Source organism: Python bivittatus, unplaced genomic scaffold, assembly GCF_059951505.1.
Source record: "Python bivittatus isolate LINGU-HERP-01145 unplaced genomic scaffold, Pbiv_v1 ctg000560_np1212, whole genome shotgun sequence".
Taxonomy (NCBI): domain Eukaryota; kingdom Metazoa; phylum Chordata; class Lepidosauria; order Squamata; family Pythonidae; genus Python; species Python bivittatus.
Window position 1 is genome coordinate 9,696,985 of NW_028277083.1, and position 27,896 is coordinate 9,724,880.

Genomic DNA, 27,896 nt, shown 5'->3' on the forward strand with positions numbered 1-27,896 from the left:
GTAGAATAAATCAGCTGGTACAAAATTTCAAATAGCTGATCTTTTTTCAGATATCCATCTGGACTCTATACACTCTGTAGTATGATATCTGATGCAGAGGGAATCCAACGTAAGAATCACAGATAGCCCTGCATTCAGGCCAGAGATCTCAAACCAGTTTATGGCCTTCTTAGCATGAACATGATTTGCCCTCTTTCCTAAAAAAATTGCTTTTGGTCCTGGAAGTGGCTATCTCACAACCAGCAGAAGTAGATGGCAAAGTCTTGTTTCAAGGGCACACGTACGGAAAAATGGTTTAAAGCTGAATGACCTCCTTTATTTCAACCTGGTGATAAGGTTTATGACCTCTTATATTTCAGGTTAAGGTTTTATTTCAGATGTCAAAATAGTAGCAGATTCTGAATCTCCAAACCAGAAATGGGCAACCTTTTTGTGGGTAGGGGCTATTCTTCCCATTTTCACTTTTCAAGAGCTGGAGAATTTATTTTGTTAGCAGCCTTAAATTTTTTTGAGCAGAAAGGTGGGCTATAAATGGACCTTTTTGTTGAAATAAACATTTAACAGTTGCTAACAATTTTTTGAAAGCATCTCAGAGAAATTAACCAGGTAAAATGAGAAGTAAAATCAGTCAAGAACTAACTCAACAGATACACCTTCAATGATTTTTGTAAACGTTGAGAGGAGGCTGGCCAAGTGCCGCGCTTAAGGAGAGCCTTCAAGATGCAACATAGGTGTGTTAAGCTGTGTAACTTTGTTTTTTCCTGCTGGAAGTGGGTAAAATCACGTCGGTATCTTAACCTTGCTGAACTATATTCCATTGGTCTCATTCTTTCTTCAGCACCCAGATCAGTGTTTTTCAACCTTGGCAACTATAAGATGCGGGGACCCACGCTGGCTGGGGAATTCTGGGAGTTGAAGTCCACACATCTTAGAGTTGCCAAGGTTGAAAAACCCTGATCTAGATGATTTCATCTCACCCTGCAAAGGGAACAGGAGCTTCCCAGCCCTAACAAAGCAATATCAGTAACCACCTTCTTTCTTTCCCAGAGCTTGGTTTCACATTGGCAGAGATACCACTCTGGGTGTTCGGTTGTCAAATACATCATCAAAATTTATCACTCCTTGCCAGAGTGGAAAGGCAGGGTCTAAATCAAATAAATCAAATAAACTTTGCTTTGGGATCTATCCGCAGCCAACTGAAAGAAGTCAGAGCATCAACCGTTCCATGGGCTTGGACCCTTGGCTTCCCAGCACTGCTTTTCCGTTAGGGAGCATGTGCTGAATTTAAGCTTCTGTAGGTGGTTTTGCTGTTTTGCCTCTTAACAGGCCATTTGTTTCAAAATCATGTCCACGTCCCCTGGCCTCATCTCTCCTTGCTCTCATGCTGTGTGCTCAGAAGCCTGGCTCCTGTTTTTCTCTTGGAAGACATCCACCACACAATGGGAGGGGACAACCGTGCGAGTCCAGCAGTTCCCAGAGAGATAAAAATGGGGGAGAGAAGGGGAGGGGGCCCAGCCGGTCGATGACTCCATTACACTGAAGGCAAAAGTGGAGCCAGAGATTCTCATTTTCAATTAGCCATGAAGCTGGTAGAAAGGGCTTGATGGCAGTGTGTGTGTGCACGGAGGGGGAAAGGAACCAGCTTTTGATTTACTGTCTTGGGGTAGGGATGTAAGTAGGAACCCCAATGGGTAGAAATGACTTAGTGAAAAGAAATGATCAGTCCAATGACTGATCACATAAAACTTCCTCCAGCATCTCCAGCACGCCAAGACTGTAGCCCAGAGATTCAAGTTCAAGCAATCTATAGATACTAAAAATCTTGACTCCCCTATCATTTAGCCCATTCTTTTCCATGGGCACATGGTAACTGCAGCCTACACATACACCCAAGCGCGCGCGCGCGCACACACACACACACACACACACATACACAATTAAAAAAAGAGAAAAAACCCACCAGGGCTGTATCCAACGCTTTCTAACGTTGAGGTTCACCTTCATAATAATATATTCAATACGTCCCAAGAGATTACCAGAACATTTGTGCCTCTTGCTAAAAGTTGGCAGGGGCCCAATGATGGTTTTGGCCTTTTCTTTCTCAGACAGCTGCTTCTCCTTGGTGTTCTTGGCTCCCACCGTCTCATTCGTCCACCCAGCAATTTAATTGGAATGGCTGTGATGGTTGAGAGGGCTTTGTCATGCGTGCAAGTGATGTCATCACCTCAGACAACATGACACCATCGTTTCAATCGTCACAGCAAACTGGATTAAAAGGCATTCCAGTGTAAAAGGAAGCAGCTTTCATTTAACTCTAGAGTTTCGTCCCCCCCACCCCCCGGCTCTCCCAGTCACCCAAATGGCACTCAGGGCTGCTAGAAAGCATCCAGGTTTCTGGAACACTGACAAAATAAGCAGGATGGTCCCCCAATACAGAAGAAACTCTGGGAGATCTGAATGCTTATTGCCGTGAGGAAAGTGTTTATGATCATTCACACCTCTGTAATAAGCCACAAACTCAGTGCACTTACCTGACATGGAAAGTTTAACCGAATCTGGAATTTATACTCCCAAATTAAGTATAGCATTTAACACAGAGAATTAGTGCTCTTCTTGAAGCCTTGCAAATTATACATATTAGCTCCTGAACCCACCACCATTTTTTCACAGATCTTGTGCCACTAACTACAACATCCGTTGCAGTGGGTGAAAATCTACCAGTCGTTCAAATGGGTGCATTTGTTACCAAAAGCAGACTGAAAGCATTTGGGAATCTTCGTCTGCCTGCTGTGGGGTGGGCAGAAGGTCATTGTGGAAGGGTCTTACATCTTTGGAGTGAGAAAAGATTGGGGTCAGTTGGGGTCAAACCCTGAAGTAGCCTCAAAGTTCAACACTCCACACAGGGACACACTCACCGAGACAAGGCCATGGATGGTGATATGTAGTTTTTTCAGCTTGTCAATCACCATTTCGCCCAGCAGTGGGGAAAAAGTGGGGGAACAGCTCCACTCAACTGCAATGACAAGAAGAGAACCACCACTTGGTCAGTAATTGGGAGACTTTCGTCAGGAGGGGAAAAACGAGGGCTTTGCAGGCAAAAGGAGTTCGATCAGAGATCCGGGCTGCCAGCCACACTACAGCTGCTAGAAGGGGATTGATTGCGAAACTGAAAATCCAACTATAGCATGACCAGCTGTGCACGCTGGAAAAATGTCTGAGAAAAAGGCCCTAAAGAGTTTGGAAGTTGGGGTGGGAGGCATAAATTAAAAGCAAGAACAGCAACCGGACCTACACATCTTTTGGCTATAAGAAAAATAGACCTCCTGGTCTAATGTGCAAAATAGATCTCTAAATAAGATTACTGGAACTGTTATCTCAGCATATGAGAAAGAACAGAGAGATGAGCAAAGAAATAAAGGAACAGAGGGGATAACAGATGGACTAAGCAAAGGAAATGCAGGGGGTAGCAAAGGAAGAGGCATAGAAAAAAGATTTGGGGATGACTGGCAGAGGAAAGCTCTTTTGAAAGTCAACCTTATGATGATTTAAAGTGAGGGAAATCTATGTTTCTGGAAGCGGGTGTGAACACCAGGAAGGATGCTCAATGACAAGAGGTCCAATCAGCAGTCTGAAGAGCTATGAGCAACCCCAAAAGGAGAAAGACCAAAAACTTGAGCAGAAAGTGACAATCCAAGTCTAGAGTTGCCTCCATTTGGGCACAGCAATAAATCACAGCTCCTTCTTCCTGTCCCCCCAAAAGAATAAGGCTTTTTCCATACTGTGTTTCCAGAACAACATATGGTGTCAAAAAATGATGACATTGATTCAGGTCATTAAGTGACCGTGAACAGAAGTGGGATAGAAAGAAGGGTCAAAAACATTTCAAGTTTCATGCTCAGAATGTCTCACTCACTGCTACTGCTGAGACACCAAAAGGCTTACCTTTGTATTTGGTGACAATCGCTGAATTGACGCTTAAGGGCTCCTGAAATGACACTTCTACCGAGGTACTGCTGGCCACCGAAAGGTGAACATTTGTAGGTGGATCTGGAACCCCTGAGGTGGGGTGGAGGAATACAGCACAGATATCAGGAAAAGCGATCCAGATGTACAAAAGGAACGTTTCTTTCTTCCATCCAAGCCAAATTAATAGTCCACTTGTTACAATGAAAACAAAACAAACATTTTGGAAAGGAAATTGTAGAACGTAAGGAAGATGACCTCAGCGGAGATATGCAAACTCCATTAGCAAAGCAATGAGGGGAAGAACACATCTTAAGCCTACAACAGCCAGATAGCATTGGCTCAGACAGACACCTCCCTAATTCACTGGAATATAAGAAAGGGGAGGAAGTATAGCACAATCAGACTTACAAGATTCTATTATTATGGACAGTCTCAAATAAAAGTAGTTTCAGCCTTCCTGTGGAGTTGTTTTCTTGGTCTGGTCTACCTAGTGGGACTGACATAAACACAACTGTATTCCATTCAGGAGGAATGAACCTGTACAGGAGATGAGATTAATTCTTCCCATTGTCAAGTTAGCAGTCAAATAGGGGAGGCTTAAAATAACATCTTAAGTCTTAAGATGAAAGTTTCAGTTGGTTAAATTAAGATCCTTTATTTCCAGCCATACACCAAATATAGTTTGAGTCGGTTTTAACCAAAGCATTTCACTTTGGAAGACAATAGCTCAGAAGGTCATCACAGAAGATAGGGAAGTCAGAGTTCCCCCAAGAATTCAAGTCTTCTGAGATTCTACGTTTTCCATCTTCTACCCACAGCATCAGAGAGTGTTTTAAATAGAACTGTTGTGCCCAAAAAGAGTTGGTTGGTGATACAAGCAATATCACACCCATTATAGCTCTGTTAGCTAGGTTTGGAAGTTAATTTTCCTTCAAACTCAAATAAGCTGGACAGCTGGAGATTGATTGCTTTGCCAACCGTGCTTGCTGCTACTTGAGTCATCTTAGGGTGTTCTACAAGACATGCTGATTACAAGCCACCAATTGCCATGATGAATCTTAATCTCCCTTAACGCACAGCAGTATACTCAGGAAAAATATGTGGTTTCAAACTTCTGCCCAACAAAAGGGTTCTTGGAACAGGACTGGGAAACCTACTGTCATTCGGCCACTCCTCCTAAATAGTGACTTGCTTCAAGAACAAGAGACATAAATATTCTGACTCACTACATTTACAGCTGCTTACACCAAGAAGAAGAACAGAGAACATGCTTCTTAGAGACGGTCAACATGGAGGACTCTAACCCAATATGTGGGCACTGGTTTGCATGGCCCTGGCTTCCCTTTTCTGATGGTTAGTTTGGAAGGATTCCATATTTCTTCCAATAATCCAAAAGATCAACTGGTCTGCCCCCATTCCTGATCTTTCTGAATGGCAATGTAGAGGGCCCTATTTTTCCAAAGACTCACGTGCATGCTCAAATCCAGCATTCATGCGCTTGTAAAGCCGGTAGCGCCATTCCCAAGCCTTCAGCTGTTTCTCTTTTTCGGAGCTTTCTGTGTTGGGCACCTCGTTCACCACCTGTGCAGTGAGATCATTAACCCGCTGTTCTGCTTCCCGAACCAGGGTTGCCAGGTGCAAAGACCGACTTTCCAGGCTTACAACTTTTGAGAAAAAGGAAGATAGGGAAAGGAAAGGAAAACATTAAGAGAAAAAGGAGGAGGTGGCAAGAGACAATCCCCTCTACATTTCTGAAGGGATTCTCTATGGATTTAGACCCAAAGAATGGCCCATGCCTACCAATTCGGAAAATCCAAGTAGTTCGTCTCCATCCTTATTTCTTAAGCAACGTTAGGGAGATAGTCTGTGATTCAGATTTTTAGATAAAACCAGAGCTGTTTCTTCTGGCCTCTTTTTCTTGCAGATTTAGAGACCAGATTGGGACAGAATCTGTTGTCCATCTCTGGTCAGCAGAAACAACAAGATCTGCTTTCTAGTTCAAAACAAGCTCTTGGATAACAAGTTAGAAATGCATTCCAAGGTATTCCACTATACTTGGTATGCCATTATTTTATTAATACTAATAATGATAATAATAAGAGGAAAAGGAGGAGGTGGAGGAAGAAGAGGAGAAGGAATTCCTGATCAGAAAAGAGTTGCTACCATTTATTCGTTGAGCAGAAGAGTATAAATGCTGGGCCTGAACACTCCCAAAGCTATAAAATTTGCAGTTAGATGATCGCAGCTGTGATTTTCCTCTTGCTTTTATTCAGAGAAAAATAACATTGAAAAATGAACCTTCCTTCCTAACAGAATTAGCACTAAACAATGTGAAAGCTTTTGCCTTCCTCTCCTGAACAACAACAACAAAACACCTAGCGGGTTGTGATTTTTAATCGTTTAAAATCTGCATCATTCACATGTGCATGTTGAAGTCATGCTAATTATCGTGATGAATCCATGATTAAAGTATTCCGGTCGATCTCACGCTCTGCTTCCATGTCAGTACATTCCCTTCCAGTTTTACTCCTGGAGTTGGTTGTACAAAAATCATTTTTATAGCTGCACACAGGCACACCCCCCAACCCACCCCAGCGGCTGGGACCTTTAGTAAGCAGCTGTGTATTGAAATTTGCCAACAGCAGCACGAAGAACCAGCAACTGGGCATTGGGCGAAACATACAGAGGTAGCATCTGGGCCAAAGGTCCCATCACACAGGAGATGGCCAGATATTGCTGCTTTTTGAGCAGCCACACATAGAAAATGTGCTACAAGTCCCCCAGCTGAAGCCCAGTCTTTACAAGCGGTCTGTGTGAGGTACCTGCCCCTTGCTCAACCTTCATGCATGATGAACAAGAGGAGAAGACCCCTGTTGCGATTTAGAGGGCAGATGTTTTATTCCCTGGAATCCCTTCGTTTTCCTGATAGGCAAGCGCTCCTTTTGCTGAGCTCCCATTATTACCTATATTGACAGCTAGGCCTCTGGGTATTCTCTCTGTGGGCCACCCAGCAAGAAGACATGTCAGGGATTGCATCCAGCACAACCTCTTCAGAGAGTGTGTACAAGAACTTGAGGCACGATGTCACAGTGCCAGGAAAAGAAGGCTCCAGAGCGCTTATTCAAAGTCACGCCCCCTTCTGTTCCCATTCAGAGGAAGGCTTTGATAGGAAAAAGGGCAATTCTGTTCCTGACCCTAATGGCAGGACACTAACTTCCTCATCCACAAATAACTAGAGCTGAAGATTTTCCTGCTGCTGCAAGGCAGAAATCTGAAGGAAGACAAACAGCCCTCTTCATTGTTCTCTCTTCCACCTGAAACCAGTCCTATTCATGATGAGCTCTTGAGAGCCAACGTGGACATTCATCAGGTGGTGGATTCCAGAACGATAAGCAACATAGCTGGAATTCTATGCTGCTCTCCCACCTCTTCCAATGGATGAATCTACTCCCAGGATCATCTCCCCAGGAACGTATCAGTAAAAACCAAACACAGATGCAGACAGTTGAGTCTCCTTCAATGTTTGCTCATAGCAGCATCTCAGACAGCTCATCCGATTCAGAACTACAGTTTTCAGGTCATGTACTCCTCATAAACTGGCTTTCAGTTGTAATGGCATGCACCAAAATTGGTTGAATCTCATCTCATCCAAGAAAGCATCTTTACATCTTTCATGATTACATGGTTCAACCTCTCGACTAGTTCTCTCTCCCCTGCACATCTTGCAATTATGAAAGATATGGGAGAAAGGCAGACCATCGAAACTGTAGCTCAGGCTGCGCCTATAATAATCCATAGTGGCATCTAAAAGATATGATCATGCTGTTTAGTTCCTCTCCCACATAATTACACTTTTAAATGCTTGCTATTTTCCATCGTTCAAAGAACAGCAGAATTTCTACAGCTCATATTATCGGGAAATTAGGAAGAAGAGAATTCCTAGAATATCCACGAGAAAGAGCTTGGAAGAGGCCAAGGGTCATAAGAGTTTCTGACTTACAGTGAGGACTTTCCTTGGCTCCAGCCAGCAACAGTGTCTTTGCAATGGGTGCGTTGTTGGTCATGATAGCAATATCCAGTGGCAGGAGACCTTCACTATTAGGGGTATTAAGATCCAGTTCCTCCAGACTGTATTGCTTGAGCAACTCCTGCACCTTATCCAGGTCTTGCAACTCAACAGCCTCAAAGAGAGCGGCATTGCCTTGAAACTGCAGAGAGGAGGAAAGAGACACCATCTGCTAGATCGGAGCTATCCCAGTCATTCTACAGACCTTACCTTACCTTGTGTTTCCTTATTCATATACATCTGTTAGGATGGGGAAAGGGAAGATGGAGCAGATCATTCCAAAAGCCAGCCCCCTGCAGAATACAGTATGGTTGCCTCCTCACTTGCAATTCACACTATGTTGACTGTATTCATAACACTATTCAGAGCAGGGTTTCTCAACCTTGGCAGCTTGCAAGATGTGTGGACTTCAACTCCCAGAATTCCTCAGCCAGCTCATGCTGGCTGGGGAATTCTGGGAGTTGAAGTCCACCCATCTTCAAGTTGCCACAGTTGAGAAACACTGATTCAGAGCATTGAGCAACAATGAACTGAACTGCAAGCCAAGAATATGACAAAGCATGAAAACTTCACCCAAGGGTGAACTCATCATCAGCTTACTAACTAAGCCAACTTTGATAATTTTGCTAGAGAAACTCTGAAATCGAATGCCAATAAAAGAGCAAAGCTTGTTACTTATCAAGGACCTGTTTCACATTCTTCTCTAGGATGATATTAGCATGATAGGTAGGATCTAATGTATTGTACTGTACCATTTGTGCAAGAACAAACGTTTGTCATATTGGAGTGAAGAGTACTAATCCATGAGGGTCAGCTGCCTGAAAGGACATAAAATGGGGAGCTTCATTGTAGGCTGCATCTACTCTCATCAGGTTCATATATTGGAAACTTACTTGGTCCAACCCTCAAGACAGGAAGAGATTTGGGTGTAAGAACTTCTAAACTCCAATTTCCAGCAGAAGGTAGATGGATAGCTGAAATCCCTTCACGATTAGATGTACAAAACAAATGTCCTACGGTGGTATTAATGGAACAGGACCTACTTTCAGATGGAACCCAATTGCACTTGCCCTTCCCTAGTCTCAGAAGCTTTCTCGGGGCATTTGATAGGAGCTTGGCTGCTTCCCTCTTCTCCAAGCCACCACCACGTTATATGAGCAAGGAAATGGGAAGCAAAGGGAGACTCCAAGAGTAACATTCAATGAATGAAACATTAGGATGGAAGGTCATGTTTCCTTTGGACACCTTTATCTTGGGGTAACAGGCCATGAAAATTCTAAAATCCCACTGAGCTACTTGCTCGGACCAGGTAATACAATCTATTTACCAGGTAGGATTTTCGCTGCTTCTCCTTTTCAGCTTTTCCTGCTAGGTTTCCTTCATCAAATGACATATAATTAACTCTGAATTTTCCAGAGAGATTCCGATAGAGCCTCTTGGCGGCATTTGGAGATGACGGTCCAGGGTGCTTTCTAGCTTGGGCTAACTGCAGATCTCTCAGTTGCTGGTTCATTTTTGGTGGGGAAGACCTAAGGAACAACAATGGGAGAATGCTAAGTCAAGTATCTAAAAAAGTGACAACCACAAGTTTGCAGATGGAAAGTTGCTAAAGCTTGTTAGCACAAAGTAGGTTTGTTACTTTGTTAGCAGAAGGGTCCTGGTAAATAAAGGCTTTGTCAACTCAAAGGTTTGCTACAGTATTCTATGAAAATTGTTGCCCCAACTTAATATTTTAAGATTTATGAATAATTTTTAGGTGTCCCTTATATCCAGCCGATCAAAAGTCGTCCATTGTAATAACTCTTCCATACAACAGACAGCATAACTAGAATGGAATCTTAAAACATACATAAGTCTTTTATTTTTAGCATGTTCTCTTTCTATAGGTCTGTCTTTTTACAAGTCTAAATCTTGTCCTCCATATTTATAGTCAAGATTGTGTTCCATAATTCCTTTAACTAGTTGAAACATGTACTTAAAGTAGGTTATATAAAAGAAATCTGGTATGTAAAACCATAAATTAAATAAATAGAATAGATAAAAACAAGACAAATCCCTCAATAAGTGTAACACAGAACTCAGCAGTCTAAAACAGGTCTTTAAAAAAACTCCAAACTCCAAACTAAATATATCTAACAGAATAAATAATGTTCTTTGTAAAAGTGATCAAATCCATACATTTTAGAAAGGAAATCTCATACATTTTAGGAGGACCATCTTGATTCTAGCTGTTAAATAAATCAAGGCCTGGAAAAATGTAAGAGATGTTTACTAATCTGAATTATCATCTTTACTGTCACAATAATTGCCAGAATTTTCTTAAAGGTGAACATCCTGATTCTATAATTACTCAAAGCAGCATTCAGCTCTGTGAATTCTGAGTTAGAATCTCAATCGTCCTAGTTACAGACCTTTGAATTTCATTCCTTGTCACACTTGCTATTTGAGCTTTTCCTCCAGCTGCAAACATTCACACACACTTATCCACTTCTCAAGCTTTATAAACATACATGTACACAGACATGAACTTACTCTAATTAGGAAGGTGAAGAAGGCTGAACTGAGCTAAAATACCCTCTGTAGCTCTGCCACCCCAGTTCTTATAAAGAATAATCACAATGTATATTGGAAAAATGGACCATTTTCAATAACCCAAGAGAATGCAACCACGTAGACAAAGCAGAAAGTTGTTTGAAAGTTACTGAAAGTGGGACACCAGAAATAAAAGCCCTGAACACTTACTTTGTCTTTATTAGGTTTATCTGAAACTTTAATGTGGAAGAGTTGTACACAGATGTCAGTTAAGGTTGCAACAGTAGATGGCTCACAAAGAAAATTAATTTGGGACACGTAGGGAAAAGTGGCATTTTACAGAATAAATTCAAGTTTAAAACCACAAACATCCGAAGTCTCATACATGATACTTTGATCAAGCCTCCTCTTCTCCAAACTGAATTTCCACAACCAAAACACTGTCTTAACTGATTGGTAGGGCTAGTTCAATAAGGATTTGGGGGTCTGGTTTGGGTTTTTTGTTTTTAAATCAGGAGAAGGAAATTAAAAATAGCACCTCTTATGTAACTTCCAGCTATTCAGGAGTCTTTGAGCCATTTGTCTTTAATACATCAATACATCATCCCAGCAGACAAATCAGATCAGGGTCAGCAGCTATACAGGGCAAGATGAAACCCTACTGGTGGCTCAACCACTGCTGAGCTATTGCAGTCCTTGGTCAAGATCAAGAGTAGCAGAGTAACCTTTGTTTGACACAGGCCCCATAATATTGGAAAGAAGTCTTAAGTAGTCTCCTGCTCCTGCTCCTGCTCCTGCTCCTGCTCCTGCTTCTCCTTCCCCTTCTCCTCCTTTCTTTTTTTCCTTTTAGGTATTTCAACTGTTGTTAAATAGAGAGAGAGCGAGAGAGCGCACACCAGTTTGGTGTAGCAGTTAAAGGCACCAGGCTAGAAACCGGGAGACTCTGAGTTCTAGTCCTGCCTTACCCACAAAGCCAGCTGGGTGACCTTGGGCCTGTCCCTCCCTCTCAGCCCTAGGAAGAAGAAGGCAAGGGCAAACCACTTCCTAAATCTTGCCAAGAAAACTGCAGGGACTTGTCCAGGCAGTTGCCAGGAGTCAAGACTGAATCGAAGACACTATGTATAGTAACAATAGAATGGAGATTTTAATATTAATTAGCTTAAAATCAAAGCCATTATCATATATCCAATACTTTGATGTGAGTTGCAGCGGTTGTTATATTTAACTTTGGATGAACAAGCCAAACAATTTTATGCTCGTAATATTGACATGGTAATTCATATTGATAGAATTTTTTTTCTTTCCTTTCTCTATTTCCAGTACTCTAAGCTATCTAAATAATACAGTGTTCATCCTCTCTCATCGTTTCATATAAACAACACTGTCTGGAAACTGTACAATAGATCGAGATTTATAACAACGTAATACTGTGAAAAGAAAAATAAAATAAAAAAGGCTGCTGCCTAACTTTTCTGGAAAGGCCTGCAAATTACAGTGAATTTAAAAGTCTCTGTTTTGCATAATGCTGAAGACACATCTCTCATAGAAACACAATTCTGATGTTCTGAGACAGCCCTGCAGAGCGTATTAAGGGAACCCCAAGTGCAATCATTCATGATTGCAGTGATTTTATCTGAGGCACCGTGCAATGAATTACATTATTTCACTTCTTTTTTTTTTTTTAAGTGCTTTGAAATATAGAGAGACTGACTCCTGCCAGGCATTTTTCTGGGCTGGATGGGGAAGATTAACCTGTCTCCCTTAAAAATAAGAATGCACCTGTGCTTCAGGAAAAGAAGTCATTCTTTCATACGAGTGCCAAGGGGTGGGTCTGTGGCAGAACTCGAGTCTTCAGCAACAGCACAGCTTATTACAAAAGCTGGATGGCTCCAGACTCCGCCATCAGCTGGATGGCTGTAAATGATTTGATCTGGCACCAAACTTAATCAGAGCTGCAATGCATCTTGGTGTGGTCTTTAGTGCTTTAGCTGTGTGAACATACCCCAGAGAGACAATGGATATAATTAGTTGCAAGGTTATCTGTAGGTGTATGAGTGAAAATGGTTGGAAATAACTTCTCAGTGTGGGTTTGACAAAGTCCCAGATGAAGGGCTCCAAGAGAACATTAGCAGACATCAGATAAGAGACTGGCAGGGCTCACAGCTTGGGAACTAGAAGAACAAAGAATGGGAACGACGAACGGATGATTTTCACCATGGGGCAGATAAACAGGGGAATCATACTGGTTTATATACTGGAAATGGCTCTTTTTCACTTATTTATATAACCTGAAAGCCAGGTTTATGAAAATAGTACAGGCTGTTTAGTATAAGTAATACTGATCATGTCACCATATACTTTTTCTAAAATTATACACATTCCAGTTACAAAATGGCTAAGTGTTGACGTTAGTAAGCTGCCAAGACTCAAAATTAGCCAGTTCATACACTGAAGGTAGCAGGTTTATATTTTTTTAACTTCAACAGACCTAACTTTCTTTTTCCAGAATTTAAACTGGGATGGATTAGGGTTCAGTTTATACTTTCTATATTTCTTAGGTTGCATGACTAAGAAACCAGTCTCTACCCACGGTTCACATGCCAGTTGCTTTAACTCTTTATTTTCTCAACGGTAGAAAAACATTATCTTTGTTATGTATGTCTGTGCAGAATCATTTTACTTTATATCCTTATTAATTCCTTGCCAAAGAAACCAATTGATTTAAGGACGGCCAAACTGAAGGGTAACATTTTCTAGTTTCCCCAGGCTCTGGAAGACGCCATGTACCCCATCACAGGAAAAGTATTGTGCTAAGGGGAAAATTATGGTGGCCCCATTCCTTACTTCAAGGAGAAAGGATATAATGTGGATATAATGCTTTGAGAGCATTAAAATGAAACCCTGAAGGCAAGGATCTATGGACAGTGCACAGAAAATCAGTGAGGTCTAATAACAGTAACAACAACCAACATTGTGCTGCTAATAGCAATATACAACAATGAATTAGGTTTAAGAAACTACATTCATGGACTGATTTCTCCCCTTTTTGAATGTTTCCCTCATTCCCATTCTTTTTTTGAAAGCTTAGCTCTGAGTTCAGGACATTAGAGATGTTTCTCTTTTTTGTAGCTGCATTTTTAGGCTATTTAATCCAAGTTGTACTTCTTCAACTGGAACGTTGTTCATGGGATTCTATAAGTCTCCTGCTGGTTTCAGTGCAGTTCTCTGCTTTAAAATGGTGTACCGTTTTTTTTTAAAAAAGGTGCTTATACATAAAATAACCTCCAAGTGGAGAATCTAACTATGAAAAGAAATAAATAAAAGAAATAAAGCATTTATAGGGGACATCTCGGTATAAAATAAATGTGAATTTTGTTCTTAGGTTTGCAAAATGATGCAAACATTTGATACAAAACACCTAAGACTAAATATATCCAAAACTGAAATGGAGCAGAGAGATTCTTCTCCATGTGTCAATTGTTGGGATGGGGGTATTGGGAATGTTGAGGTTTTATCTTGTATTTAGCCATTTATCAAATTTAACTTTTTAACTTCATGCGTGAGCTGTGAGATGGTGTGGCCTGCATTCAAATAAGTCTGCCTCTAGCTCTAGGTTGGTCTACTCTTATGGACAAAATACACATATAATCATCAAGATCACTGCAACAAAATGCAGGACAAGGCATAACAAATTGGAAAACACAAAATGCATTTACAGGATGTACTTCAAGGATGTCCAGCACAACTATCTGAAGATGCTGCAAAGATGTTAACTTTATCCAGATCTGAAACCAGCAAACTCCTTGGTGGAAAAATAGGGGAAGAAGACCTCTGTGGGAGACTTTTATCCCCCTGATTCAGAAGTATCTTTTGGATCAGATATAGCAACCACAAGGTTGGAAGTTTGCATATCCTTAAAAAGACCCACAATGGGAGGGATAGAGGAGGTGGTGAACGATGGAGTCATTGAGGAGACAAGAGGAGCAAATAACAGAGCAAGGCAAAGTCAGCTTGTCTGTTGCTAGTTAAACCTAACTTTCTCCCAGACCATTTTTCTTACTAAATGCTTCTGGTCTGACCTCTGTGAAGTGTAAGAACAGAATCTCAAAGCAGAGGCATGCAGTTTGGCCACAGATCCATGTAAGGAAAGGGTATAGGGGGACCACCTTTCTCCCATCACATCAGCCCGTCCCATTAGATCCAGCAGAGAAGGTACACTACATGTTCCATCAGTCAGGAACTTGCATTTAGTGGGTCCTGGGAGACAGGACTTCTCTGCTGTGGCTCCCCCCTTGTGGAACATTCTCCCTCCTGAAGTGAAGTCATTTAAGAAGTCCCTCAAGACCTGGTTGTGTCATCAGGCCTGGGGGTCTCTGAGAACTGGAGACATTCTTAGATGGCTCCACACGCCTTTGCTAAGTCAGTTGAATCAGACTAATCTAGAAAAAAATTATTTTGGGTTGTCTGATGAACATGAATATGTAACTAACCAAGTTGCATTGTTCGCAATGGCTGCAAGAAAGATACGGAGGCAAATGTTGACAAATAGCACGGCAAATATTAGAGGGGACAGACTGAATTGATATGGATTGCTGTAATTTTAAATGAATTTTGCTAAAACGTAAGGTTGCAAATAAACGTATGGAATGGAATGGAATAGATGGCTCCACTGTAACTGACATTCTGCTCTCTCTGTGGGGTTTGACTATTTTAACATCTAGTTTTTAAAAAATTTCTGATAATGTTTTTATTTTAATAATCACTTTATCTTTCCATAATGCTTGTTTTTTTTATCTCCCTTGTTATTTTATTTCATTGTTGTATGCTGCCCAGAGTCGCTCTGTGTGAGATGGGCGGCTATATAAACATGACATATAAATAAATAAAGGAAAATAAATAAATAGGTCAGTGGTTGGTTTCATATCATATACTAATACAAGCATAATACAAGCATAAGGAGAATTGTTTAGTTTCGAATTAATGTGATGGAAAACTCCATCATTGTGGCTCACACAGTATGGTTGATTGCTAAAGATAACTGTATGGCCCCGTTCATTGAATGGATCGAAGACCTGATTGCACTTGTCACTTATGAGCAGATTACCTAGAGACGTAGACTTTGTATGGACAAGTATCATGAAATATGGGACTCATTTATACAAAATACAGTAGGTTAAAGAAATGACAGTTATATAAATGTATTGGAACTACAGTGGTACCTCGGGTTACGAACTTAATTCGTTCCGTGACTCTGGTCGCGACCCGAATTGGTCACAACCCGAAGCAAATGTCTTCTTCTGCACTTTCTTTGGAGCCATGCTAACAAGCACACCAAAAACCTTCCAAAATGCCACGAAACACACCACAAGCCTCACCGAACGTCTCCTTGCTACCACGATCTCGCCCACAGGAAGCCGCGACTGCGTGTCAGCAGGGAAAATGGCCGCGTATCCTGTTTGTACCCCGAGGCGGGGTTCGCAAACCGAAGCAAAATTTTGCGGCCGGAGCTGGTCGTAACCCGAAAAGTTCGTTAACAGAAGTGTTCGTAACCCGAGGTTCCACTGTATATATGTATTTGAATAATATTTGCATTAGATAAAAATATATACAGTATATAGATTTACTCTATAATGGTATACTATACTAAGTTTTTTCTGTTCTTGTATTCTTGCCACTTTTTTGTCATACCACCTTTTCATGTTTTCTTTCTTCTTCTTGTGTATTCTTCTTCTTTTTGTGTTTTTTTCCTTTTTGTTATGAATGAAAAAGCCATTAAAAATGTATTAAAAAAAAGTATGGTTGATTGCTAAATATAGTGTGTGAACCCAGCCCTTTGCAGTTTATTTAACCAACCATGGTAAGGAAACCAGAGTTTAGGGCAATGGGCGAAGCATCAGATCCTCACAGAAGAATCTGTGTTCAGGGTTGATTTCACAGTGTTGTTTTTGGTGTAGTAAAGTCAATCCGAGATGATTTCATCTCCCTGAAATGACATGGTGAGCATTTCTTATGAATGAACCTCTCTCCAGCCCCCTTGGTGACAGTTGGTATTTGCTGTGTCAAGGAAAGACGTAAGAACAAACGTGCTCCCTGATGTGGTAAATACTAGCTGTCATCAGACCTAGGCAATTCTTACCATGTGAAATGGGAAGGGTGGTATCATCTCATGACAAATTCTTTATATTAAAAGTCAATGTGGGCGCCAGACCTCTGGCATAGCATTAAAAAAAAAAAATCTCCCCCGAGGTTCTGCTCCCAGATCTTCCGCCCTACTTATAAACCAGTCAAGTCACTAACAATATGAAACAATCAGAAAAACAACCCAAAGCACACCATCTAATTAAAAAGTACAAGCCAGAGGACAACAAATCCATAATGTAATTTGCTAATATTGTAGGTTGGGATAGGAGAACAGTTTTAATTGGTGCCCCAACAGACAGAAAAGTTCTAAACTAGAATTTCTGAGCAGGGTTTCTGCACAATTAGGGAGCCATTGCAAAGAAAAGCCCTGGTACCTGGTTATCCAACCACCAAACACACTTTACTTCTAAAGATAGGAATACATGAAAAATAAAACATCTGCCCGAACCTGGTGCTGTCCACATGGGTTACTTACTTAGCTGGGAGTCTACAGATCTCTTAATTTTGCTAAGTATGGTGGCTGGTCAAATGTTTGGACTTGGTTTGGACTGGACTACTGTTTGAACTTGGTCTCTTCCTCAAGCTTTCATTCTTGAGTCTCCTCATATCTTCCCTCTCTGTATGTATCTGAGGGTGTCTTGTTTTAAGGCCCTCCATTTTATGAAATGATCAAGCTTTGGTCAACTCCCTTCATCTGCCATGAGCACTAGGAACCCCAAAGTCTAATTAGCCCTGAACAGATGTCCCAGCTGTCTCTTTTAAGGTAACCCAACAGCACCCATATGGTCTGAGTCCTTTTTCTTGGTTTTGAATTTACAACGAAAAGGAAGGAGATCAGGGGATGACCATTGCATTTTCCAAAGTATCTGTGACCAAGTTGAAAATAAGGCCCTCTGTATTCCCTTTATTGTCACGCTAGGTAAGTACAGTCACCTATTCTCTTGTTCCTCTCCTTTATCCTCATGTAGGCATGTTCTTGTAACTTTTGGATTTCATAATTATCTCCCCTGTCACTTTAAAGTATCCACATTTAATACTTTGTGTATGCTATACTTAGGTGAAAATGCCTTGTTCTTACATCCTACGTTCCTACTTCTATGTTTGTAAGCTAGTGTATATATTCCAAGGATGAACAGCAATAGTAATTAGAATCCATAAATAGGAATCCATTTGTAAATTATAAGAAATTGAACTATGAATCAGAAAGTCTCCAGATGAATTTTACTTTAGCTGTGAATCCAGGAAGTCGCTTTTAAAAAGACAGTCATTCTTAGCTTCATACATCTACCGCTCCCCAATGTATAACAAGGGAAATGAGATTGATATGCTCTGCTGTAAGAACGCTACATAATGCATACGAAGTACTTTGAATTCTTGAATGTAGCATACCATTTGGCATTATCTGTACCATTTGGGGAGCACCAGACACTCCACTGGTTCTCTGTTAACAGTTTCAGTGCAGAGTGTTCGATCAAAAATGGGCTTTTCCTAGCTAAGAGCCTATTCACAGAATTTCTACCTCCTCTGTGTCAGGAAAACTTTTAGTGTTTCAGAATGTTCTCCTAGTGTTCCACTTGAAAATTGTTTTCAATTATAAAGTGAAATAAACATGTATGAATCAAAATGAATACTTGCATTATTGTTTGGTCTTCCCGAGGATGATCAGTTGTGCCTGCCTATCAACAAGCAACACATCTCTATGCTCCTGAAACTCAACCCTCTTCAGTAACTAGCTATCAGCAAAGCTTTCATAGGCATAAGATGATCAGAGAAGTCACCTCAGTGCAGACAAATGAGAAGTCATACATATGAAGATCTACCTAAAGCAGAATGTAGGACTCGAGCTAGAGATGGAGGTGTCAGCCAAGGAATTAAATTCTAAAGCTTTTTCTTCCACCTTTTCAAGTCAACAGACTTTGGGACATTTTTTCCCTTGCCTGGAGAGTCAGAGACATCCATTCCATGTTTACATAACAATTCTGATGGGCCCAGGAATCTTTGGTTCCCACCTTGCCTGCTCCGGCCCTTATAGCAGCCACCAAAACAGGAAAACAGGATTCTCAACTTTGTTCAAGCGTTGACAAACAAAATATTCCAAGTAATTTGGCCTATAAAAATATCATGTAAAAAGTAGTGTCTATACCAAAGAAAAGGAAAATGAACAACCATCACATTCAAAAAGCTTCACTCGATGAATGGCAACACTCCTTAAAGGTGGTATGTGAGTCTTAGCAAAGCAATAAGGCAGTCCATAGTTGTATATTGGTTTATTTATTACACAGATCGTAAGGATAATGAATACACCAAGAAATGATCAACACTCAGCAGGAAGCTTGCAAATAAAAGGGATTGTTGTCCATTTAGCAATGTACCCCACCTTTTTGAATAAGGACCATTAAATGAGCCTTGGTTTTGGGATATAGTTCAGAAGCTCCAGAGAAAATGAAACCAAGCTTTTAGATCTCAAGGGAATTAATGTAGATAGCATTAATTTACACTTCTCTTATAAGGTGTGAATTGCTTGGGATTTAACATCAATTACCCCCCCCCCACCACATTTGAGTTCTGACAGTATCTCTCTATAGCTCAAACTGAGCGGTTGAGTCAAATCTCCTTTATATAACTAATTGACCAAGTTAATACTGAGATCAAAATGACAGAGTTCAAGCAGAATATTGAGGACATGTGAATAGGCACAGGTTTTAAGAATGTGATGCATTATTCAAAGAAATGGGATGGGGGACCCAGTACAATGGTGTGGAGCCAGAAACTGACCATCCCATTTTTTGGACCCTGAAACATGTCTCGTTTTCCGAACTCACTCTGAAAGCAACTACCCAAATACTCATCTCACTAAAGAGTCCTATGAGGCCCCCCAGAAGACCATGAGATCTCCATCCTTTGCCCTGAAGTGATAATGGTACACAAACTTCTGATTCTACACATATGTTTGTTTGTACACACATACGTATGCCTTATTCTCCTTGTCTTTCTTTCATCTGGCAAGCTATTCTGTTTTCTTGTTTTCAACATCAGTAACGTTTATACGTTTGGTCTTCTAACAAACCCTGAAACTTACAGAAGTCCTACTCATGCCAGAAACATGTTTTGTTTGTTCCTCGGTATCCCTAATGATACCAGCAGAGCTCTAAGCGAAGAGGCCCCACACTTAACCACAAGGCCTGCAGGAGCCAAGCAACAGACGGTGGGTTTTATTTGTGTGTGTGTGTGAGAGAGAGACAGAGTTTTGCGTAGTCTACTAAAGTAACCTTAGCCTCACTTATTGTGGTGCATTGCATTAGAAGCAAGCTTCCATCCCTTTATATCAGATAATGAATGGGAAGACCCAGAGACATACAGGCAACGAGAAAGCTCTCCAATATCATACAAGCCACTTGAGTCATATTGCTCCCAAGAATTGTTCTTTCCCATTATTATCCATACCCTAGTTATTTGCAAGTCAAGATTAAAAGTCTAAGGCCACATTTGTCTTCTCAGCTGTTTGAGATCATGCTGTGATTTATCTCCTTAGTCAGACACTAATATGAAGCTGAAAGCCCCAAGTTAAACTATTTGTACTCACTGCGTTGTAAGCTAAACATATTTGCCTACACAATGTCTATACCAGATTAGTCCAACTGGACCCTGAAATGTAGGCAAAAGAGATGTTTGGCTTCTGCTACTATGGTAACATCTCACACTGTTTGTAGCTACTTCTACAAATCATGACGATCTGTTAGTATTAATTGGAATGCCCTGTGGAATGACATCTCCCTAGAGATTTGTATAGCCCCCACCCTAAAGACATTAAAAAAAATCATTAAAAACTTGGTTGTTCTCACAGACTTTGGGGTAGGACCGTTTGTTTGTTTTACTGTTTTTTTGTTTTGGTTTGGAATTGGTCTTCTGGTTGGCTGTGATCTTTTTATATGTATTTTTTGTTCTCCTTTTTTGTTTTAAATTTAAGCCACCCAGAGTTCTTAAGGAGTCAGGCGGCCTTGAGGGTGAATTAAATAAATAAATTGGAGCTCTTGTGGGTGGTCTTCAGAAAAAAGTCAGAAGCTGAGGAGACCAACTGTGAGTGTCCTATCTAGATATAATAGGGGTCAAAAACATGTAAGTACAGGAGAAACTTATACAATGAGATTTGCTGCTGTTTGTGAGTCATGAGGGGAGTGCTCAGAAACCAGCAAAACGTTTGTAGAGAAATAACTCAGTCCATGTGATTTGCTTCCAATATAAATGTTTAAAAATCCTAACTACCCATGGCTTATTTTTGTTCCATCTTCACCTGAAGGTTTAAGAAGTACCATTTTGGCTAATGATGCAACAGGCAAGGAAAACCGGCGTTCTCATGGCTTTTTACGAAACTTTATAAGATCAGGATTTTAAGGGATCTTTCCATCAGATAAAACAGCATTCCTAAAAGGATTACTCCTGAGGCATCTGGAAAACTTGGCATAAATCACATCTGTGGCTTCTTTTCTACATGTACCAACAGCTTATCAAGACATCTGAATACTACTTGTTTGTGAATGCTGGCCTCTCTTTAGTAATACCGCTTTCATTTTGCAAATAGGTCTCTGCAGTGCCAAGCCAAAATTTTTTTTTTTTATTATTTACATTTGTTGAGTAAGAGTTTTTTTTTTATTTTAAGTTTCATCTTTCATACTTCCTATCTCCTGCTGTCTCTTCATTCTCAATGTGACTTTCGAATAGCACTAAAGAGAATCTCTCGGTTCCCCAATCTTGCTTTGACCAACCGGGGCCCTGCAGCTTCAGGGTCTGGAAGAGAAATTCCAAAAGACAATCCACCAGCCATAACCTGGGTAGATGATTAATTTTGCATGCACTTGCTTTCTCTCCCTCAATTCTAACGCACCTTGGTTGAAAAATATTTGGTGTGCTTGCAGCTTGATATAGACCCACTCTGGACTTGACAATGTTTCACAAGCATTATTTTACTGTCCTTCATTCAACAATTTGGCAAGACACCTTAATAATGCCAACAATAATCCAGAGAAGGGGGATCGATAAATACCTCCTTCACTCTTAGCATTCCAGTCGTTCTAATTCCCCAATTAAAAACCCAAATGGCGTCACCTACAACTCAAGACTCACTATGTGGACTGGCTGAACTGCCTCCCTAGCAGTGGTGTTTTGCATTGCCTCTAGGCACATTTTTTTCAGCTCCCTGCAGCTTTATTTACCTTCAATAAAACAGATATTTATTTCAATACTATCTGCTGCTAGGACAGGAAGTCATCATGACAATGTCTTTCTCCACGGTGAGCAGTAGGCCTCCACACTAAAGTCATTGTCCCTAATTTCATTTGACGTTAAGCGAGCCAGACGCGTTTGCTCAAAAAGTCTGATGGCTGGCAAACTCCATTACAGGACTAACTTAACGCCGTGTACTACTGACTTGGGGGAATTAGAAGCCTTATTTTTCAACGTGGTGTACAAATCTAGTTCTCGGTAGACGTTTCAGAGCGGAAATGCTCTGTATCCATTAGATTGTTGGATCTAGGACTGAACGGAGCAGGTTGGTCTCCTGCCAGCTCATAGATACATGGAGAGGTTCATCTCCAAATATTAGGGGGTATGAGGTCAAATCAACAACTGGTATACCCAGAAAGGAAATTTCTGCACCTCTTTAATAGGTACGATGGGACTGCATGCCATCTTAGCGAGGAGAATCCGGCTGGTTCACTTCAGAGTCTGTCTCCGTCCCTTTCCCCTAAATTAGATACTGGGAAGCTCGATGGGTTTTCTCCAATGCATTCCTCACCACCAACCCCTAATTGCTGCTTAACATTAAATATTGAAGTGAGGAAACATTGGCCAAATGTTCCTGCTATGGGAACACACAGTTCCCTTTAATTACATTGTTTTTGTTTGGCTTCTTCTTCTTCTCCTCCTCCTCCTCCTCCTTCTCCTTCTTTTTTTTTTAATTAGTTGCGCTGCGGGTTCCCCCCCTCCTTGTCAAGGCCAGAGAAGGACATTCTAAATATGGCTGGTTTGAAAGTCCACAGTGAAACCCGAATCTCGGCACCAGACTGACTGGAATCGGTGCAGCCCAGGGTTACGAGGGATACGCATTCCAGCCTCAACTCAGATCCACAAGAAATAACAGCACGCCTGCCTTTCTGGAAGCAAGGAAGAGCAAGAGAGAGGAGTGGTTGCTTACATCCTGTCTAGTAAAGGAAGGAACGTAAGATCAGGCACACATCCTGCCAAAATGCTTTTCCTTGCACTCATTCTCATTTCATCAACCTGTTGTAACGTCCTGTCCCCTTCTGCCTCTTGTTCAATATTGCAAGTCAACTTGGCAAGCATACACACACACGTGCACATTTGAATTTTAAAAGCGTGCCGAAGGATGCTGTCAGTCTTTGGACGTGGCTTGGTTGAGCTGTATGTTTTTGTACGGGACGTCTTCTGATTGCGCAGAGACTCTACCTTAATTGACGGTGTAGTCAGAATTGCAGGACGTGCCTGATGTTGTTGGATGAGCTTCAACTGCTGTATAATTAGCTTATGGCATCTTGGATTTTTTTTTTTTTTAATTTAAAAGGAATACAATGAAAAGAACGGAGCAACAAGTCAAAGTGACCTAAACTCATCACATTACTTAATTAAATTATATTTGGCATCAAGATCCTCTACAAGAACGTTGAGAGGAAACGTCTGTTCAGCAGAATTCAAAAGGACTTGAACTCTTGAATATGGTAAGGGTAAGCCCACGCAGGTGAAGAGCAGTAGACTGAAAACCAGGTAACTGTTTCGACTTTTAATCTGACCTCATGCTTACCTGTAACCTTGAAAAGGAAGTCAGATGCAACAATTTTATGGAATTGCTGTTCTACAAGCAAAACGTACAGTGTACCTGTTCTTTCAGTTTCAAATCAAAGTTTTATTACCAGCATAAGGAGGGGGGGGGGCAGTCATTCAAAGCATAGAGGATACATGAAATCTAGAAAAGCTAGAAAAATATGAAAAGCTAGAAAACATAAAAGATTTATGAATTAAGAATACACACACACACACAAAGAATCTAAAAGAAGGGGTAGGACCATTAGATGGGGGTAGGGGAACTCTATGTGGAAGACCATCAAGTTACAGAGCACTTTCATATGGCAAACTAGGTGCTCATTAAATCTAGTTCCTAGCAGAGGTCATCATGCAACGAATTTTGAGCGCTGCTGCGCAGAACCAGGCCACATTGTACGTTGTAGCAAGGTTGGTACCTGAAAGCAGCAGGATGGTGTAAAATTGTCCTGGGCGCCCTGGGTATTTATGCAGTAATGGTGAGATGAGGCTAGTATGCATGTCTCTGTAATACAGGCACTGGAGAAGCACATGCTCTGTGGCTTTTGTGTGTCCAGAGTCACAGGGGCCTTGTCTGTCCGGTAAGGGATCTTCCTGCCTTTGAGGACAGCTGAGGGGAGGGCATGACATCGTGATTCTTTCAGCTTGCAAAAATGGATGGTGAGGGTGAAGGGAAGGTTCAGCAAAGGCACTAGGTAAGTTTTTTGTTTCTGTCCTTCCTAATCTATGATTTTAAATGCTGGACTATGGAAAGGAGCAGACTGTAGACTTAAAACCTACAAAAGGTGAAGACTTCAAGATGGGCTGAACTCCTGGTGACCACAATGACCCAGCCTTGCATCTTTCTTGGCAATAGTGCTGAAATGGTTTACGGTTGCCATCCTCCAGAGAATTCTTTGACTTCCCAGACTAGCTTAGAGCCCTGACATTCCCACCGTTTACTGTCAGGCAAGAACTACTCAGCGATGTTTCTTGGATACAGTAGCCATATTAGACAGCTGTGTATGAGGCACAGACTAAAATTTGAATGTATGTCACACTGACACTGAATTTGCCCATCCTTTCCCAAAACTCCTATTCCCTGCAGTTATGCTCTAAATGTTTCATATGGTATTATCAAAGCTGTGCGTATGATTTCTTCCCCCTTTTTAACTTTGCTGCATATGAAGAAAGCATTTAATGATCATTTTAGCTGGACAGTAAAACTTCAGAGATAATCATGATTTAGGGGTCTTGAAGTCTTGCAAACCAGAAAACACATAGACTCAAAAGGTATACAGGTAGTCCTTGTTTGGCAACTACCTCGTTTAGTGACTGTTCACAGTTACGATGGTGATGAAAAAGTAATTATGCGACCACTCCTTGCACTGATGACCTTCACAGGTCTATGAAGCAAAAGAAAGCTGAACTAAGATCATAAGCACAGTGGCGGTTTCACTCAGCAACCGCCACACTTAATAACCGAGTTGCCGGTCCCAACTGTAGTTGCTCAACGAGGCCTACCTGTAAAGCAATTCTTTAGAACATTCTTTATTTGTGATTATAATATGCTTGAAAGTGTGTTAAAGCTGGCAGATTGAGCTTTGTCTCATTTTTTTAAGCAACATGTATTTTTAATAATACGCACTATAAATAGGGGCATCTAATGATATGGGTAATTTTTGAAAAGGGAGATTTCGTAGGGGCATAGAATATTATTACACATGAATTTTGTCACAGCTAAGTTTTCAAATATAAGATGTCCCTCCCTCCTTTCCCAAAAATCTCCTTAAATATTTTTTTGAAGGAACGTTCATGTCTTCAGGATGTTAAGGAACACCTTGAAAACATGGGATTGAATCCTGACTCTATCAGAATGAAAGTAGAGCCCTTGAAATCCGCAGGACCTCAATGTCTTCCACTGATTTCAATAAATCTACTCTAAGTACACCTTAAGTCTGCATTTAGCCTGAACTTCCTGGGATGTACAGTAAACACCTTGCTATTGGGTCAGCCGCACAAGGGAACCCCGCCTTTCGGGGATAACGTTAAGACTTCCTTGAGCAAGAGGAATTTCTGAACATTTGGCACTAGCAACCCTTGGCTGTACTGAACTGAAAGTGAGGAGAAGGAGGTGGTTATTAAAGCAGGTTGTTGCAGAAGTTGCTGTGGTAACACAAGCCCGCCTGGAGCCAACAGCTTAATCTGAGAGTGTCACAGCTTGAGAACAGGGCTGGGAGGGAGGGAGGAACTGTGTTCCGACAGCAAGCAGACGGCTCCAAGCCTTGAGCTAAACTCAGGAGATATCTCGAGATGGCGAAAGCCGTACGTTGATCTCTCTCCTGCCTTTCACCCCAAGCCCGCTGCAGCTGACTGAACATGGATGAGCAACTGGAAATGAATGCCTCTTTTGGGGCCACTTCCTCCCCGTCAACGCCTATTGGGCCACGGCCCTTTCCTCCTCCAGCAACAGCTTTGCCAAATCTCCTTTATTCTTCACAGAGGAGTCCTCTCACTGTTCCCGTCTTGGGCACAGTTCATTTTGGACCACAATCCGCTTGCTAAGCTATTTTGTGATTATGCCAAGGTTCATTCATCATGGCAAGATGGAGCTACCCTGGTGTCTTGGTCCTCCCTACATGCCTAAACACAGATATTCTGATTCCTGCAAGTGGATGTCCAGGGACAATTTGGCACTGACATCAATCCTAGTTTCCCTTTTTGTCACTTGCTCACTTATACCGCTATCTTTCAACTTGAAAGAGGGAATATATACTGTCTTCACCTTATGATGACATCCCCTAGGTTCTGGGCACCGAATTGGTTTGCCAGCATGATTACTCCTGATCTTTTAAGAAGGGAAAGGTACTCTAATCCACTGTATCATATTCTTGGGGAACTTTAAGATATCAGAGATCTTTGTCCATGGAAACTTAGGCTGGCCCCCTTTTTAACTGTTCAGAAGTGCTACATTCTTGATCTTCTTAACTTCATATCCTTGACCTTCTCTACGGTGTCTGCAAATTATTGTGTTCAAATTCTAAGAAGAATTATAAAAACAAATGTGTTTTATATCTCCTTCAAGCTTAGGATGGATCCTATCAAGTTTGTGAACTTGGCCATCAAACAGTCGAGTCCCACAAAAGAGGATGTTGAAAGAAGTAGGAAGTAGCAAATGACTTTATTACAATCTTAAATCAGGGTGGCTGCAAAGATTATAATCTGCATACCGAAGATTTGTTTCTCAGAGGGAAGTTGGTGCTGATAAGACTAGGGAGAAATTGTTCATTTCCAAGAGGAATATATACTCCTATCTATAATATGCTTTTTTCCTTTGATGATATGAAGAAAGGGGTTCCTCTAAATATTGCAAAAACATAATCATATACTTTTATTATAATTAGTTAGCACAGTCCTTGTTGCATCCAATTCAAATGTCTGTTTAACAGTAGGGATTGAAACTGAACAAGATAAAAGGAGTCTTTGTGAATGGCAAGAGAATAATTGACTTACTATGGTCTAAACTCAGCATCTCGGTTTCCATAATTTTCTAGCAGAGGTTCATTCATGATCTCATACCAAGACAACCTTGGCCATGCTATTTAGCATCCCAGTTCTTTTCATTCCCATCCTGTTCAGAATTCAGTTACAAAATTAACTTGGTCTTGTTCAAGACCATACTGGCAGTTTCACCTAGTTTTTAGTAAGCTTTTTTTCCCCCTGCTAACAATGGTGTAATTCCTAATTCAGCCTTTTTACAACCTGGCTAGGAGACTGTGTTAGCTGGGAATGATGGAGACTGCTACCTAACAGCTGATTATGGAGAAATGCCCAAGAAGAAAATATACGGAGAAAGAAAATACAGGGGTTTGTTCAGAACTATATATGTGAAGAACATTAATGGTTCCATATGGATATGAAATAAGTGATATTTATTCATTTAATTTTTGTTCAACCGATCTTAGTTTAATCTATTGTTTGTTCTTGATGGGAAACAACAGGTGGAAGATAGATATGCAAAGTCCTTTAAGCTGAAATTCAAAATGGACTTAGAAATGCCTCCATGGGAAGACAATTAGTGGGGCTGTAGAATTCAAAGAAATCTAAGAAAAGATCCTTCTACTGAAGGAGTAGCTTCACTGTACATCTATATGTATGCTTATGTACAGCATAATATGCTTATCTACAGCAGATTCATCCACCTTATGTTGATGATGGGTTATAGGCCCCTGGTGTCTATCAGAAATTAGCAAGTTGCACTGCAGACGTTCCTGCTGGTCAAGGATTACATGCTGTTAAGAGTAAAAGGAGGCGGTTCGCACTCTCCAACTAGAATGAAAGAATGCTATCTTTCAAAGATCCCATAAGCATGGACTGTGAG

General features: G+C 41.0%; 1 protein-coding gene across 5 annotated transcripts in view; it reads right to left on the reverse strand.

Moving 5' to 3' along the window:
* LOC103059330 (ankyrin repeat and fibronectin type-III domain-containing protein 1-like) overlaps positions 1–27,896 on the reverse strand; it is a 316,418-nt gene that overhangs the window by 26,372 nt on the left and 262,150 nt on the right. For all 5 annotated transcript variants that reach the window (XM_088148165.1, XM_088148163.1, XM_088148164.1 and 2 more), the window contains 5 exons: positions 9,360–9,561; positions 7,967–8,174; positions 5,436–5,630; positions 3,943–4,056; positions 2,916–3,013 (listed from right to left, as the gene is read on the reverse strand). In XM_088148165.1, the coding sequence (XP_088004291.1) occupies positions 2,916–3,013; positions 3,943–4,056; positions 5,436–5,630; positions 7,967–8,174; positions 9,360–9,561 (817 nt within the window). The remainder of the gene's footprint in view (positions 1–2,915; positions 3,014–3,942; positions 4,057–5,435; positions 5,631–7,966; positions 8,175–9,359; positions 9,562–27,896) is intronic.